The 17,617-nt window shown below is 44.2% G+C and overlaps 2 protein-coding genes across 2 annotated transcripts; both read right to left on the bottom strand.

The window, feature by feature from the left end:
- Positions 1-8,629: 8,629 nt before the first annotated feature.
- Positions 8,630-10,636, bottom strand: LOC127017227 (histone H2A-beta, sperm-like). The gene is made up of 3 exons (XM_050898203.1): positions 10,463-10,636; positions 9,708-9,866; positions 8,630-9,283 (listed from the first exon to the last, which is right to left on the bottom strand). Exon 3 carries the CDS (start codon positions 9,269-9,271, stop codon positions 8,858-8,860), a length of 414 nt encoding a protein of 137 aa, XP_050754160.1. The 5' UTR covers positions 9,272-9,283; positions 9,708-9,866; positions 10,463-10,636; the 3' UTR covers positions 8,630-8,857.
- A 2,070-nt stretch (positions 10,637-12,706) lies between these two features.
- Positions 12,707-14,681, bottom strand: LOC127012737 (histone H2A-beta, sperm-like). Its single transcript, XM_050890988.1, has 2 exons — positions 14,635-14,681; positions 12,707-13,559 (listed from the first exon to the last, which is right to left on the bottom strand). The coding sequence occupies exon 2, from the start codon at positions 13,489-13,491 to the stop codon at positions 13,072-13,074; it is 420 nt and encodes a 139-aa protein (XP_050746945.1). The 5' UTR covers positions 13,492-13,559; positions 14,635-14,681; the 3' UTR covers positions 12,707-13,071.
- Positions 14,682-17,617: the final 2,936 nt, after the last annotated feature.

Genomic DNA, 17,617 nt, shown 5'->3' with positions numbered 1-17,617 from the left:
GCATCAACCAGCAAAAGACCTAAATATGGACTAGAACTTCCAACAGAAAAGGCAAAAACGCAGAACACGCATGAACCAACCTCAGACCACAAAGAACCGGCAATCATGTGTGACCCATCAGAAAAGCAGCAAAATCCAGGAGTCTCGATTCAGCATAGGACCGAGCTCACGTTTCCTCTCACAACCCGGAGTGAAAGGACATGCCGCAGCCACCCACCCTGCTGGGCAGTGTGGCCTCTCTGGGGACTACACCAGAGACTCTGCTACATAAATAAACACCAAAAATAGCCTTTGATTATGACTTGGTAGTCTTATACCATGTGTTTGCCTTCATTTCCACAGCTGTGTATAGTCTGTATAGTTCCACAGACCACGTATGACCGAAGATAACCCAAAGTCCCTGTTTTGTAACTTGCAATAGGGCACGCGCTTGTTTTCCAAGAGGACAAGGATGTTTAGCATTGCAATATTGGGACTGGTCAGCAGAGGGCAACGCCAATATCAAATTTGTGAAGCTCAAAGCAGAGGCACGCCGGGCCCTACCCGGCTCCGCCGTGCAGCGGCCGCCGGTGCGCTGTGCTTCATCCGCTCCTAACTCGGGTTACGAATGAGTTCAGACCTTATGCACCCTTTGCCCTCACCTGGACATGGCTCTCCGAGGCCATAACTTGGGATGTTTCCTCTCCTTACAAAGAAAGCAAAGGTGACAGAAGATGGCAAGCTTACTAATGCACAAATCTCAGCGCAGAGTGAACTGCAAGCACTCTGCACAACTGAGACATCCATCAGCAACATCAGTCCTCCAGACAGGTAAAAGAAGAAGAGCTTTTCCAGGCATCATTTCATCTCCATGCTTCCATCTGCCCACAGCTTCATTGAATTGTGGAGCACCATGTACACGCATTTTCTAATGGGTGTTATTGAAAACATCCATTTTCCTTGACAGACAATTGCAGCATGCCACAATTGAGTTAGGAAAGTAATGCTACATCAAGATAAACGTGTTTTGCAGCATCGGTAACAAGAGAGGTGCCAGAGGAGCTGTGTTTTGAAATTTTTCATTGCTTTGCTTTAAACTAAGTCACGTACCAGCCACAGCTACAGGTGACTAGACCTAAGCTGAAATCTGTAGCATGGGATATGAGAGAACTAGTCATGTGCAAAACTACTGTGCAATTAATGTCTTGTTTTACCAAAGAAAATGAGCACTTCTGTGATCAACAGAACCAGCAAAGTTATTTCTATTAGATTTATACTTCGAGGAGCATCTCCTATATTGTATTTAATGAAAGATAGTTTTTATTACTATTTCTTTAGAATAATTTCATGCTGTGGCCCTTATTTCAGTCAGGGCATACATCAGAGCTCTTACTTTTACAGAGCTACCTATTTCCATGTAACTGGTAGGAATCAGCTTGTGGTTTCAGCTCTCCATCATATTTGCCTAGAACTGCTCAGCAGATTCAGAAGTTAATAGATGAGGACAGATGGATAAGCAAGCAAATGGTGTGCTGCCATAAATGCTGTTTTCTTAGGAGGAAGGCCAAAAACTGAAGGGAGTAAGGCAGCTGAGTAGGGAGTGCATAAAATGGGAAATTGGATTTCTGATCTCTGGTTCTGGCTCTCTTGATGTACAACGATACCCCTGCATTTCAGTGAACCACCTAAGGGCATGATTTCCATACTTACCAAGGGCTTTGTTGAATAGCGGCTTACCTGTGGGTATGAAGTTAAGCATGCACACTACCAAGATGGCACCTTTCCACCTGACTCAGCTTCCCTCTTTGTGAAACAAGGGTATTGTTACTTAGCCTCAAAGTTTTGCTATGATACCCCGTTCATTTCCATTCAGAAATAGCTCCAAAATCCTCAAGAGTGTCTATTAATCAACCTGAATAAAACCCCAACCTTCCAAGGAAGCCAAATGTTGATGATCTGGATATTTGTCTGAATTTGTTCCCAATCCCTATGTCTAGAATAAATAATGACATTAATTACTGTAATAGACTAGTAATATTTGTTCACAGAGTTTACCTTATAACCAAATGAGAGAATTTGTCCTTACATTTAAATTTATCCTCAAATAAAAGCTGTTATCTTGTTACCTTAATGCATCATTATTTATCAGTGTAATTAGCCCTACTCCAGTAAATGTTTAAGTACTCCTCAGTGTACGTTTTTGCAAAACCAGGTGCCAAAACCCAGTTCTGCATTCGTCCCGTTCAGACTGGTAACACCTCTAATGAAAAAAAACTTTTCTCATTGTTCTATCCCCAGGTTTCTGAGTAGCTCTCATTTCTCTGCTGATGTGTTGTAAGGCAGCAGTGAAGTGTCGTAACTGTGTTTGTTTCCTCTTCAGCAGCAGACAGTTGATCTGTTGGTGGCCCCTGCCAGGACTGGTACGAAGCTTAATGAGCTTCATTCACTTTTAACAGGCGCTGTGGAAGGAAGAATATGTCTGGAAAATATCAGTGGTCCTGTTGAGTAGGTAATACGACAGCAGGTATAAACGCACAGCCAGAATGGCCGGAAAGTACCCTGACATTCATCTTGCTTGACAACCTTTATAGCATAAACGAAAGAACATCACCCAGTAATTCCTGCCACGAAGGGAATTATTCTTTGTTTTGCTTTATTCTATCATGAAATGGTACTTCACACAATAAATTTTACATTCACTTCCTGCTGATACTTATGCTCCTCTTTCCTTTTCTGTCTATGTCTCTCTTTTATTTTTACAGCATTTTCATCTCCGTTCTCCCATTTCATAGTTTCTCACCACTTCAGCACCGTTTCTCCCAACAACAACTTCTACTTTAGCCCTTCCTCCTCCGGTTGCCCTGCCATGGAGTATCCTGGTACAGACAAAGGAGGCAATGGATATGCTCTGAGGAGGAACATGTTTTGAAGCAGGTACCAGAGCAAGTTTCCTTTGAGAGGAACTGTAGATTGTTAATGTAGTGAAAGGAAGTTAAAACCCTTTGAATGTGGAAGAGTCATTTTACTTTATTAAAAATTACAAAAATAACTATTAAAAAAATTTTATGGATCCATGGACGAAAAGAGATGGATTACAAGGGGCAGAAGGGGGAGTAGACCCCTTCTTAAGTTCTTAATAACTTGCATACTCATTTCTACCATGGACCAGTACTGAATTCGTAATCTGTGTTAAAAGAGAAGACATGGCTTCACCAGTTTCTGGATCTTTTGCCATGATTTCAGAGGAAGGAAGACTAGGTCTAGCTGAAGAGAGAGTGATCTTCAAAGAGAATCAGCTTAAAGACATAAGGAGTCCCAATGCATATATCTTTGAATTTCTCAGAAAAATGCTTTGATTGGCAGTATTAAGTGATGATGAAGCACTCCGTTGTTTACAAGGATATTATTTTAGCAGGATTTAGTATTGCTGCCATTGTCTTGTTGTGGAAGACAGCCCATTACGCCCATCAGGACGGCACAATGGAAGTGCTCAGCCAGAAGTAGGCCATGATCCACATCTCAAAATAGTTTCACACCAGTGTATCTCCACCAATCCAAACAGATTTAAACCTACGTCATAGTGAGAATTGGGCCTGTGTGATAGCATGTAGAATGAAGCTCCCAGACTGGTAAATAGGAAGCACATTGAGGCAAGCTTCCCAGGTCTACAACTGAATGGTGTCCCAGTGAGCAGGGTGCACGTATAGGGTACCCTGGACAAGCTGGGTCCCAGGTACGTTATCTGATGTGTTAGAATGACCCTGATAGGAGAGATCAATAAGGGAAAAGTAAATCTGAAATAAGTAAGGATGTTAAAACTTGGGAAGGGAGAGGGACCAGGATATGTGACAGATGCTTAATGTTTCCTCGACAGATGCATGGGCTATGTTTGAGTTCCCTTACAGCAGCGAGCACCTTCCTTGGTGAATTCAGCTAGCGAAGTATGATTTAAGCCTCATCAAGCAACTACATGATGTTTGAATGAATAGAGAAGGTCATAAAAAAATCTGTTTCCTAGTTCAAGCAGTGATCTTCACTGTCTTCTGGGAATGTTTGAGACTCAGCAATATCTGAGTTTCAAAAGAAAAAGTCAGCCAAGTGCTGTGACAGCTTGACACAGCCCCTCACCATTTTGCCACTAATTCCAGCTTAACCAGTGCCCTGGATTCAGTGCATGCTACAAGGAGAAAGAGCCAAGTTTCTTCTCTGACTTAGATGAAGGACAGCTATTTTCAGGTTACTAACTTGCACTTCTCTTGCATTCTGCATTACACAAGGTAGGCCCGTTGACTCTGCCTTTTATCGCTATGTGGCATGATACCTAGAAGTGTACTCATGGGCTGAGATCACATCTGGACTAGACATTGAAAAAAAAAGAAAAAAAGAAATGTCAGTATCCCTGCTGATTTACCTAACCACTGAGTAACAGTCAGGCTCCCTCTTTCTCTTTCTGTGCTGGCTCTGCGTGGTACCTTCACTTACCATGAGTCCTTGGTGGCAGTTCAGAGCTCTAGATTCAACATGCAGTGCAAAGCAAGGTGCTGGGATAACGCAGCTCCAGGGCAAGCTGTTAGCAACAGAGCTTGCTAATGCCTTGGGCTGACAGCAGCAAGTCCAAAAGTATAGTGGCCAAATCGAGCCTTAGGCAGCTTCATGAAAACCTCCTGGACCAGGGGCATGTGCAGAAAGATGTCTAAATTTTGGTGCTTAGGAAGAAGAGAGGTATACCCAGACTAGGCGACACCTGAGAACATGTGTGTGCCTTCCTTGGCTTGGCAGGTAGAGAGCTTGCACTCTGACAAAGGATGCAGCTAGCAAGTTGATGCAGTGAATGCTTTTTCTGGGCCTGCCACTTTGACAAATGCATTTAAAATCTAACTCAGCCTAGTGACCATGTCCCCCATTCTCTGCTTTTGAGGGAGATCAGAGCACAGAGATAACACAGGGTCAGCTTGCACATTTTGCTCATTCATTGGTTACACATTTCTAAGAGCATGACTGACTCCCCAGCTGCCAAGTTGTTGCAGGCATAATAAATGTTAAATTGGTTACTAGCTGAGTTGTCTTTTTTGGGGTAGAATTAAGAAACCCCACCGTGACACCTCTGGCAAAAATATTCTCACAGATGCTACGCACAACACTGTAAAGAAAGCCACACGGATAGTTGGAGCAAGCTGGAAAGAATACACTTTTCATCACAATGCTGGAAATAGTTGTGCCATTCTCTCCCACGCATTCTCTTCATAAAACCCCTTGCTTGGGAGTCTAATGAGCTGCTTGTATAAACAAAACAATAATTTCTAGTAGTTCTAACACTGAACAGCTTCAAAATAGTCAGTGAACATTAGCTAGTCAATAAGCAATTTGCCCCCTGAAGTCAAGGAAGTATGTAAGTTGTGACACAAAGGAGAGCTAAGGAAGAGACACCGAGAAAGAAGTGAAGCTGGCAACAGTGGTGGAGACAGGAACAGAGTCTGACCCAGCTGCTAGGATAGCCTTCACAAACCATATGCTTCACATATTACCAAGGTATTTATTTGGGGTAGAGTAGTGCACAACCTGCTAATGAACAGGGCTGAGGATACGCCAGAAGACTGAATGCGTGTTTTATTGTGTATTTAAACTGAGACTGGATTTTTTTAATCAAAGATTAAAAGTACCCCATTGAAGCATGCATAATGTATCTTCAAAAGAAAGACAAAATAGGCTTCACAGCTGCAAGAGAGAAACAGAATTGGGAGAATTAATGAGTTCCCCCAAATTAATATCTTAACATTGGGCATTATCTTTTCAATTGTCTTGAGACTTCACAAAAAAAGCAGGAATGAATGCACTGGTCGTTCTACATTTAGAAGTGCAACAGAAAAGCTGTAGTCATGAGCACAGAGAACAGGAGAGCCACAGCAAGGCATATTTCAGGAACCAGTATGTCTACAGGTCACCTCTAATGACTAAAGACAGAGCAGAGCTGTATGATAGCTGCTGGGACTCCTGCATGCTCCAGGGATGCTCTTTCCCTGTGGCTCTCCCTGGACCTGTCAGTGCCCTCTCCTTTTTCCAGTATTCCTCCAGTTTGTTCTCATCTGTTGACTTTTGCCAAGAAAGCGAGGGTGAGCTACTGCTGAAGGTGATGCCTCTCCCCCCTTTGCAGTTTAGCAGACGGGAGCTGCAGAGCCCGGAGCACCTATTGGGCACTCAGCTGTGACAGACCGCATCTTCCCAAGCTTGCTGCTTCCTGAGCAACAGGATGCCTGGAGCTTGCCAGCCACCCTGCAGTCACACTTAAGCCTACGTAAACTTTCTGGTAAAGCTAGATGAGTTTAATATAAGATGTACTGAATTGGTTGTTTGGCAACAGACAGAGAGACCAACCAGCACCACCCTGATGGCTGCTCTCCCTCTGACTGGGTCTCAGGCTGAGTACTGTACCCTGGGCAGCAGCAGTGCCTCTTGGCTAGCTTGTCCCAGCACAGGCCATACAGCTCCTCGAGATGGGGGCATTCCCTTACACAAGCCAGGGTCAAGCTTTACTTCCTCTGCAGAAGAGCTGAGACTTGGAGAAAGGTCTCCATTAATTTTCCTTTTTTTTTTTGGTAGGATTTCTATAGGCACAGGGGTTTGCTGAAACCTCCTGTTCCATGGGTCATGTCTCAACCCATGTACCTGGTGTGATACAGCTTCACTCCAGACAGACACCTTTGAAATTCCCATGGGGCTTCAGTCACAGCCCACATCACGGAGCCATCAAAAACAGCCTCTCCCTCAGCCGCTCCAGCCATCATCCCACCCTCTGTCTCTTCTTCCTGCCCCCATAGAAACAACTTGTGCCAACACCACTGTGAAGGGTGGGGTTTTGTTTAAGAAGCAAAAGAAAAGAAGAAAAAGAAAAAGTTTAACACATGAGCCCAGCAACGTGGTTCACAGTAGATGCTGTGAGCAGTTGTGTTGGTGCAGCAGAAGGAGTGGTGCAGCATGGCGGGAGCTGCACAAGCCCATGCTGCTGCAGGGGCACCCATGCTGTGGGCAGCTGGCTTGGACAGGCCAGGAGCAAGTCTCTGAGCCAACACAGGATGAAACATAACCGTCAGCCTGATGGAGGAACAGGGGACTGTTTTTCTTCAAGCACATTCATATGGTCAATGTTGATTGAAACTGCTGTAGAAAAACATCCAGCAGCCCCCTAAGGAGCCACTGTTGCTTTCCAAGACAGAGAGTTTGGTTTGTGGTGCAGGTCAGCAGCATTTCACCCTCTAGATCTCCAGCCAAAGGTTGCCATGTTTACACAGATAGCAATGGCTGATCTTACGGCTGCCATCAAAACAACATTTGTCTACTATCCACACTACAAACCACTTATCTCCAGTGCTCGTAGCAGCCAGTTATATGGGGACTGACCCGATACCAACAGACTCTCCTCCCTTTGTCTTCTCATAGACGAGCCTCTAGTAGGTGTTTGCAGCTTACACACATGCTAGAGGTTTCACATACAGAAAGTCCTCTGGCCGCAGTCCTGCAATACCTCATTCCTGGCTTCTTGCCATTCATTTAAATTCCCTAGCCTGCCTATACAAAGAGATGACCTCTTTGCAGCCCATTCTTGAAAAAGGTCTCAATTCTCACAAGACCAGAAAACCAGGGAGGTGTTTGAGTTACACTAGAGAAAGCAGCAGCATAATATGGATTATTATAGGGCAGATATGGGAAACAGAGGCTCCCAAAACCTTGGGCTGGTAGTGTCAGTCTTGAGGCAGTTCTCTAAACAGCCTTTTTACCTGGCTGGATTAATGTATCTGAAGCTGGTGGACACTAGGGCCTTCCTGTTCTGTGTCGTAAATAGAATAATTGAAATACCTAATAATGCAGTTGTAAGGCTCTTAAATATGAGTGGCATCCTGCTGGTGAAGCTGTTAAACAAAATCTTCTGCAGCACAGCAAACATTAATACTAGTGTGTGTCCACCATAACGTTGCAATCCAGAGTGCAAATCTAATAGTGCTTAGGTAGACTTTCAAGCTGCATAGATGGTAGACGAGTTTTGGAAGGTCCTGGAAAAGGCCTGAATTGCCTTTTAATGCACAGGTTTCCTTGATCTGGATCCTAATGGAACAAGCCTCAAAGCAGCTAAGGAGATTGTCAGTACCAGAGAGGTAGAAATTATATTTGGATCCATTCTTAAGTAGAGTTTCTAGAAGATCTTTAAGGCTCAAACACTGACAAGGTTTGTATACTGTCTGTAGAAGACTCCTTGGATTGCACTCCATCAATACAGAAACTCAGAGGACAATTCCAACGCCATCTTTGGACCAAGGTTTGTACAGTGACAATCTGAAGTTACAGCACAGCCCTACCTCCATATCCAAATGTTAGAGAAGATAATTTGTCAGCTTTACCATCATTATAAGGCAGTCCAGTTTAAGTTCCTCAGGTGCACCTACTTACACTGAATAGTTAACTGTGCCCATGATGAGGTCTGAAGTGGTCAGATGAAGCAGACCTCTACACGTACCGAGTAAGGAGATTCCAGCCATGCACATGGAGACACAAGCTTTAAAGACCATAAAGCAGGTTTCCTTAGATAACTGCACTGCCAAAGAAAATCTTCTGCTTGGTGCAACAAATATTTTATAGAAAGGAATAAGATGGACATGAGCCTTTTGCACACTTATTTATTCACAGAAGTAGTCCGTTGACTTTTTTCTTTTGAAGGACATAGCTAGGGAAACCTAACTAGCAACCCTGTCTTTAGCAGCTTTTCAGACATGCACACAGGTAGACACACACGCAAATTTAGACTAAAAATGCCAACCAGCACGAAACACCCTGAGCCGTGGAGGAAGCCAGCATTAACACCACCACAAGGTCAGGAGCCTGGTAGCAGCTAGAACTCCTGGGACTGGACGTATTTGTGGGGTGGTTTAAGCGAGATGGTCTTCTTAGGAACAAGCTCGGGAAGGACATTAGGTAACACCCCCCCTTGAGCAATGGTCACAGAGGAGAAGAGCTTGTTCAGCTCATCATCATTTCTCACGGCCAGCTGGATGTGCCTGGGCAGGATCCTGGCTTTCTTGTTTTCCCGTGCAGCATTCCCCGCCAGCTCCAGGATCTCCGCGCTCAGGTACTCCAGCACCGCAGCCAGGTAGATGGCAGCGCCAGGACTGATCCTGTCAGCATAGTTCCCTCTTTTAAGGAGCCTGTAGACACGACCCACAGGGAACTGCAGATCAGCCTTGGCTGATTTGGTTTTCTTTGGCACAAGGAGGAGCTTTGTGGTTTTCTTCCCACGTTCAGACATTCTAACATCAATCTAGTATAAAAAGAGAAAGAATTAAAAAAGCCAGAACAAACAGACAGAGAAACTAAGCATTTAAGTTCTTTCTTCCACCTCATTTCACTGCCTTTCTAATTCCCTTACAAGTCAGTTTTCCCCTCTCAGAAAGCTCGCGAGTTGTTCATACTTTTGTCTGAAGGAGCAGATGGGTCGGGCCGCTGCTCTAGGAGAGTCTGACAAGGTTCCAGCCAAGAGGCATCTACAAGCTCAGTCAGAGCAGCAGGTCAGCCATCTGCTAGATTTCCAAAACTTTTCAAGAGAGTAAGGTAGAACTTAGGAGCAAGGTCTTCTGACTCAGTATCAAAGGAGGACTGCTGTTAAGGAGAAAGTTTAAGCAAACTAGGCTTCAAGATACTTACAAGTGTTCAGATACCCTGCAGGGAAGCTTCATTGAACTTACCCCTGGTAAGAACCTAAGCAGTTTCTGCAATGATGACCTTGTGAGAGCCAGAGCTAGAAATTCATATCTTTGTCTGAAGTAAGAACAACAGAGAAGAACTTCATCTACTGGAAACTACTTCAAATGGATCTTGTCTTCCAGAGATTAGGGGACCTATTGCTGCAAGATAACAGGCCACAATCAAGAACAAGACTCATGGAAAGAAGAGAAGCTTTGTTTTACATCAGACACTGAAATTGCTCTGCTCAGCACACTGTGCATCAGGCTACTACAAATGCACAAGTACCATCTTCTTGTATGGTATTGCATCCATTCTAACAAACCCCATCACTTATTACTGACAGAAAGTCTCTGGTACTGAAGAGTACCAATTACTCTTCAATGCATAACACAAAGCAACTGGAAAACAAACACAGGAAAATTCTGCTCTTGTATATAGAACTGTTCTCAAGTTTTAATCATTAGTTGTTTTTAACTAATGAGAAGCTCTACCCAGATGTGAGGAGGAACTAAATCAGATATCAAATTGAAGCACTTAAAGATACAATAAAAAGTTCTTTCAGGAGATTTTTGTGGGCCTTAGAAAGACAAGCTTTTAAAAATAGCCTACACAAGTAAATAAATTAAAAAAATTAAAAGCCTCCTTAAGCAGCCTTATACAAAACACAGAACTTACTTACAAAACCATTATTTCATTCAGGAGTTTATCTAACACAAAGAAAGCATGCTATCATTTCTTAAGAACAAACCCTCACCTGAAGAACTTATTGACTTAGCCTCTTTTCCAACAATACCACTACCAAAATCCCCCAAACCACAACTTGTAGCAAGAGCTGCCCCCTTTTAAACTCCACAGTGGCAGCCATATCATTACCAGCTCTTGCATCATTTAATGCCACCTGGGCGAGCAGTGATTCAGCCACTCAAAATAAAAAACAATCAAGGTCCCAACACAAGAGCAACTCAGTACAGTCCCCGAGAGCATGAGAATCTGTCACTACTCCTTGTAGAGCTGCTTAGCACCTTGTTAGCTGATCTCCTCTGGAAACAAGCCTAATATTTACTGCCTCAGAGAACTGCAGTATCTCTGACTGGCAGTTAATTTATTACAGCTGGAAGGGGGTACACCTCACCTTGCTGCAGTTACCAAGAATTAAACCCAGCAACCTGTACCACTGTTCTTTGTGCCGCCAGCAGTGGCCAAGCTGCTTTGTGACCACGCTGCAAAGCCTGGGAAAGCTCAGGATCTCTGACATGGGGTTCTTTCTCTTCTAGGACTTGTCCCCATCTGTCACACAGTCCTGTTTTTTCCAAAGTCATGCATAGCTGTGTTGCAAGGCATAATATGTCCTTTCTAGAGTCAAGGGTGTGGTGACAGCTGAATAATTTTTTTCTTCAGTACACAAGTGCTAGAAAGTTGAGCCCTGGCCCAACAGAAACTTTTGCTGAGCAGCTGGGGTAGGAGACATCTACCCTCTGTTACTGTGAAGCCAGAGGGGTGAGTTTTCAGATCACTATGTTATCTGGTTAATTTACAAATGGGTTGAACTATTGGCTAGAAGAAAGCAAACAAGATTGTTCTTGATCAAAGAAATACTTAAAAAATTGACTTTTGAATTGGACCAGTACTTCACCACAAACTCTGTCTTTGGGTGTAAGTAGAGGTAGGGCCACACAGCTCACTTAGTGTCTTTTATCATGCAGAAAACAGCAGGTGAAGGCATTTCTAGAAGTTACTTGAGTGTTGGCTGTGCCTTGCAGGGTCTCTTTAGTGTGGTGCAGAGCAGGCTCACAGGAGCAGCTTGCATCCAGGAGTGGCATGATGACTGACACACAGTTCTCCAAATTAGCAAAGGGTGCTTTAAGTGCCATGCTTAAAACCACACAAAATTAGTACCTTGCTTGAGTCTTCAACCATTACTGCAAACCATTAGATTTTTGCTTGGTCCAAAAAAATAATCACTCCCAAGCCTGCTTTCCCTTGCCATGGTCAAATGGAGGAAATAATTTGAGTTTCATGTGTTCATTTCTCATGCACCTCCTTTAAAGCTTTTTTTTTCCATCTACAGGTGTAAACACTCAGCACAAGGCTAGTTACGTACAGCACATCTTTACTATATGCACAAAGCTTAAGATTTACTCTCAGACATTTTTACTTCTCATTGCTACAGCATCCTCCACTTTTTCTCACTTCACTGGGTTAATTGCAGGCCAGCCAAGTTCTCATCAAATTGCTCTTGAAAACCAGGCAGCATACAATGACTGTTCCAGCTGCCCACCACCCTGAAATCACAGTGTTTGCTCAGTCAGGTATCCTCTCTTCCCATTTCTGTGTAAGCATAGCTTGGAGTGAGTCATTAATTCAGCTGCATACAGCTCTGACGTCTGTCAGCATCGTAAAACCTGGCCAGTAGGCTCCAACACCCCCGTGCCTCGAGGGGGCAAAGGAGCTAGGTCAAACTCAACAGGACAGGCAGATCTTTTTCAAATAAAAAGTTCATGCTACAGTTTAGGAAGTTGGTCCTAACCAACTCTTCTCTATGATGTGAGATGCTACGAAATCTATGAGATACTGCCTCGTAGACAGACTGATCCTAATGCTGCTGCGGCAGATCCCTGGTTTGCAGTTCAACAGCAAGCCTCAGCACCCGCTATGAACAGAGAAACCCTGGGCACTTTTCTGGGGGAAGACTTTCAAGGACTTGGTCAGCAAAGGCCTGGGGGCTTGTTTGGATATGGAGACTTTTGGTTTTCTGCACTGATAGACAGAAACAAGACCGTCACCTCTACCAACAGCACAAATATGGTACCAGATTTTAAATAAACTACCTATGGTTGTTATGACAAGATGGAGGGGAGAGAGGTTTAGTGTCATGTTGGAGCAGTCTAAAGAGACGTAGTTGTTCACTACAGCTTTATGAGCAACAAGACTTTAAAGCACAGGGTTACTAACTTCTAAAGCAGAGTTAAACAACCTCTGAGGCACTGAACTAATTGCACTATGAATCTGTGATGGAGGAAAAGTTCACATGAACATGAGCAGTGTGTGTCTTGGCTCCTCTGCCTGCTCCACAACAGTTACCTGTAACATGTTTTCAAAAGTAAACATGTACTTGACTTTTAAAAAGTTATTTGAGTGGTATGCTAGACTTCTTTTGAAGTTTTCTATGTTCCTCTATCCCTGGAAGGGGAGCTGAGAAAAGAAAGAACAACAGTGTTGCATTCTAGGAACTTTATTACAAGCTTTAAAAATGCATTAAAATTAGCAGGAAAAAATACTTGACAAAGAAGCAAACACATACAAGTTAGTGCTACCGAGTCCCATCATCCATAAGTGCACAGACCAGACCAGGAAAAGCAAGTTTCACTGGCTACCACCTTGTTCCTGAGAAGGAGCAGCATCTCTGACAGTTTTCTTGGGAAGGAGCTGGGAAAGGATATTTGGCATAACCCCTCCTTGAGCAATGGTCACAGAGGAGAAGAGCTTGTTCAGCTCATCATCGTTTCTCACAGCCAGCTGGATGTGCCTGGGCAGGATCCTGGCTTTCTTGTTTTCCCGTGCAGCGTTCCCCGCCAGCTCCAGGATCTCCGCGCTCAGGTACTCCAGCACCGCAGCCAGGTAGATGGCAGCGCCAGGACTGATCCTGTCAGCATAGTTCCCTCTTTTAAGGAGCCTGTAGACACGACCCACGGGGAACTGCAGACCAGCCTTGGCTGATTTGGTTTTCTTCGGTGCAGCTCCAGGTTTGCCAGCCACCACATGTTTCTTTCCGCGTCCAGACATTCTGACAGGTGGGGAGACACAAAGGGCTGGAGATCTTCAAATTACCAGGGTGCTTGGGCTACAGCTAACTGATAGCAAGAGGAGACAACACCAAGGTGAGTTACACTTTCTGCTGTTCCACATCAAGAAGAAAGCTTGTTCTTTTCTTGAAGAAAGAGCGAGCCACATGCCACAGTTCACTAATAGCAGAGCTAAGATTTTAACTACTACTACCCTTTTACAGCCTACCTTTTAGGAGAGGGGCCTCGTCGTAAACCAGAGTGGTCTGACAACCTGTCAGGAAAAGCTTATTGAAGTAAATATGAAGAACTCAAAAGAAAGAGGCCTTTTCCTGCTACTGGGAGTGTATTTGGGATTCAGGTACAGTGGGTTTTCTTCAATAAGATTTTCTTAAACACCATAACTGTTACCTCAAAGCTAACTTGAGGCCAAGCCTGCCTCTTTTTCCAAGAGGAATCTATATTCTAACTTCTTCCATTATCAAGTTAGATCTTTCTTTCATTTTAAATCTAACAGTTGAAAAATTCCTGCAGCCCACAGCATCTTATACCCAAAATACTCCAAGAGTTTTCATACAAAGTTCTAAATTAATTCCCCAAGGGATATTCTCTGGCTGCTATGAGAGTACTGGAGGTGTTTTGCACCAGGAAAAGGAAGAATTGACTTGGACAGCATGATGCAGACTGAAGAATAGAAATTACTGTCTATTTACTCAAGATTAAGGAAGTTCAGTCCAGTTAGAGTACTCTTACAATTAGAGTAGCAAAAATACTCATTTAAATAACATTTCTAATCTGGCAAATAGGACAGTTAGCTTCCAGCACAGCTGTTTGCAATATACAACAACATCATCACTAGATTAACATGTAGGGTTTCATGTAGTTTTTATAGAGAGATTTAAATATTTAAGAAAAAAACAGAGTAAGTTTTGGGATGAACAAAAAATCCCAGCTCATAATAAAATCCAAGCAAACCAAGCCATAACTCCTTATCCCTATTATCAGACAATAATTTTCATAATCTGATTACTCACATTACAGATGTAGAGTGCTACAAATGCAGCTAACATACAAAATAACATAAAGCCCACAATAACCCCAAATCTTTCACTATGTATTATAAGTGAAAAATATATCCCATTACCTTCAAAAATTCTTATTTTGGTCTAGTCTATGCTTTGCTACAGCCTACACTCAAAGGCAAACAAGCCACATAACATGATTCCCCCTACCCCTGGGGCAGAACCTTTTTATTAGCAACATTTCCTCCTCATCAGTGGGTCACCTGGACAATTAATGAGTCATTCTCACATGTGGTTCGTCTTCCTTCCAACCCCTGATTTGGGGGAAAAGGAAGAAATATGTTACAGATGCCCAGAAGCAAATTCTCTGGGGGGAGAAGCCAGGCTGTGTCCAAGGGCTGAGCCACAGCTATATTTCAGTCTCACTCTGACACTGTCAGCTCTCGCCCACTCTAGCTGGAGTATTTCTGTCTGTACACTGTGTGTAAAAACAGTCTTCTCCTTCCTGCTGAAGCTTGATAAAAAACGTACATAGGGGAAATGTGCTTTATAAATACGATGTGGGTTTTTTTTTGGGGGGGGAATGTGTATTGCTTTATGTGTGTCCTGACCAGAGAGAGTTATGCTTCGTTCACATCGTGTCCAAACCCCACCAAGTGATGTGATGGGGCTGCTCCTAAGATTTGGGCTTCTGCCCCCTCTTCTGATAACTCTCTGCCCCAGACGGGGCTCAGGGTTTACTGTGGGAACAGAGGGGTTCTGGTGCCAAGGGTCCTCGGCTAGTTCCTGGGTTCACCTGGGCAAAAATCTCATCTAATGCAAATGAATATTTTTGCGCGCCTTTTAAAAAATGAGTGCACACTCTCTGCTTGTGCTCTTTCTGTGTTTGTTTTCTGGTGTTCAAAATAGGTTCCAACCAGTAACATACAACAGCCATGGGTGTGAATGGTATTTCAGCCACAGAAGATGACTATTAAACCAGCAGGTCCTCCTGAAAGCCCAGGCTCTGACAAAGCATTTGTACAGCAAAACTGGCACTGACAGCTAAGCCTTCGGTTCTGCATACCGAGTGCTAACTGTGGGTCAGAGCCAAAAGACTTTGTAGTGCCTGCAGAAGACTCCAAAATTGTGATCCCAAAAACTTTAGCTCACATGCTGCACTGCTGGAAGGCTCCATAGCCCTTTACTTTCTGATTTAAAGTTCTCACATCATCTATACTTGTGGCTCCATCTATCACTCAGACAGCCACTTTTTCCACAAGGATGAGCATTTAGTCCAAGCTGGGTGAGGCTGAGTCTTCCTCTACCTCAGGGCCCTGGGAGACAGGTATGGGGCACCCTCTGTGCATCCAAATACTCACCATAAGGACTGATGTCCTCTCAAAGTGCAGCTATCCATTTCTTTTAATTAAAAGGCAGAAAAGTTGGCTGTGCCTTCCCTTCAGTAAACCAGACTTAGCACAGGGTAAGTGCCCCAGCACGCTTCAGGATACCTGGGTGTTAATGGGATGTCCATGATGTTATAACATGTTATAACGGGGCTTCTGAATTTCCATTTCAGGCCCTTGGCGGAGCGGAGACACAGTCGTTTGTCTGCAAGCCCAGAACAAACACACTCTTAAGGCCTGCTGGCAGGTTGTGTGGGGGTGTTTTTCTGGGGACTCAGAGCTGGGCTCCCCCTTCCTGGGCGAGCGTGCTGACCATCAGGCTAGAGCATAAAAGGAGGAGGAGGTGGGACTGGGCCTCTTCCCCCTTCTCCTCTGCTGTGTGTCTTTGAGAAGAAAGCGCAAGGTCTGCTCAATGCTTTGAAAGGGCAGAGGTGCCCACTTTTAGGGAATGGGGTGTTGATCCCAAATGGATTGGGATCACCACACTCGACCCACTCCTCAGGGTTTGCTGAGTGATGCTTAATACAGACTCAAAAATAAAATACAAGTAACTATCTAGACACAAATTTCCTGTAATTCTAATTGGCTGTGACCCAATCCTAACAATATTTGAAGTACCGATAATTATGTCTGATAACAATAGATAATATAGGTTTGATTATTTTTTATTTTATATTTTATAACAGAACAGGGAAAGAAAAATTAAGGGAGAAGCCAGTGGAGAAATAAAGCAGGATATGAAATGCAAGTAGATAAAAAGAGGCTCAATGAAGTGGAAAGGGAAGAGTTACAGAGAAAAACTAAAGCCAAGGAGAGCCCCAAAACTCACCAACAGTATTGGATGCTCCTAGGGAAGCATTCCCTATGGCTGACAATTTATTTGGGGTGTTCTACGATGGTGCCCAGTTTGGTTTATGCATTCAGGTTTACAGTAGCTCCAGGATGCTGGCTGGCGAGCGTGAGGAGCTGAGGCCATGCCCAGCTCAGCATGCTGCCTGGTTGGGATCCCAAGTCTCATGCCCACGCTGCTTCCCCTGCGTGCCCTACAGAGCCACGCCATCCAACAAGGACAAGCCAGCTGGGGCTGGGCAGGAGGAGGGGGGCTCACAGCTCTGCCGTCACACTGCAAGGGTGCCCCTGAACTCATTTTAGCAGGGCTGACCCACAGAAAATGCACTTTCTCTTCCTGCCTGATTGCTTCACAGGTGAGAAAGGAGTGCTGGAAGGTGCTAGGAAGTAGCTCACAGTTTCTTTTTAACTTCTGAAACAAGAGTTTCAGAATATGTTAAACGTTTTTCAGTCTGATATCAAATTCCTTTTTTTGCTCTCCACTGTGTAACACTTTTCCAGGGTGTGTTTACCAGGCTACTTTCAGAGGACGTGATTTTGTATCCCTCGCTGTGCTGCTGAAACAATGATAAAAGGGGCAAGGCAAGAGCACAGCTGCACTGCAAACCTGGCTGAGCTCCAATGGTGAGGGTATAGCGTGAGGATGAGGAAAGGTTTCTTAGGTTGTGCTGGCTGTGAGGATGTGCCACCTGGAAGCCGGGCAGGAATTCCTCTGCCCTCCATGACTTACACCCTGCATCGTTTCTGAGCTGATGTTGGTTTGAGGGTATGAGGAGAGGGTAGGGGCATCTCTCCAGATGAATGGTACTTGGGTTAAAGCTCTGCTGAGATGGGCTTTGGGCAGGGCCGCAGCTCACACAGAGCCCCA

The sequence above is a fragment of the Gymnogyps californianus genome, chromosome 1 (assembly GCF_018139145.2).
Source record: "Gymnogyps californianus isolate 813 chromosome 1, ASM1813914v2, whole genome shotgun sequence".
NCBI classification, from domain to species: domain Eukaryota; kingdom Metazoa; phylum Chordata; class Aves; order Accipitriformes; family Cathartidae; genus Gymnogyps; species Gymnogyps californianus.
Note: the sequence above shows the minus strand (reverse complement) of the source record. Positions and strands in the feature narration are given on the sequence as shown.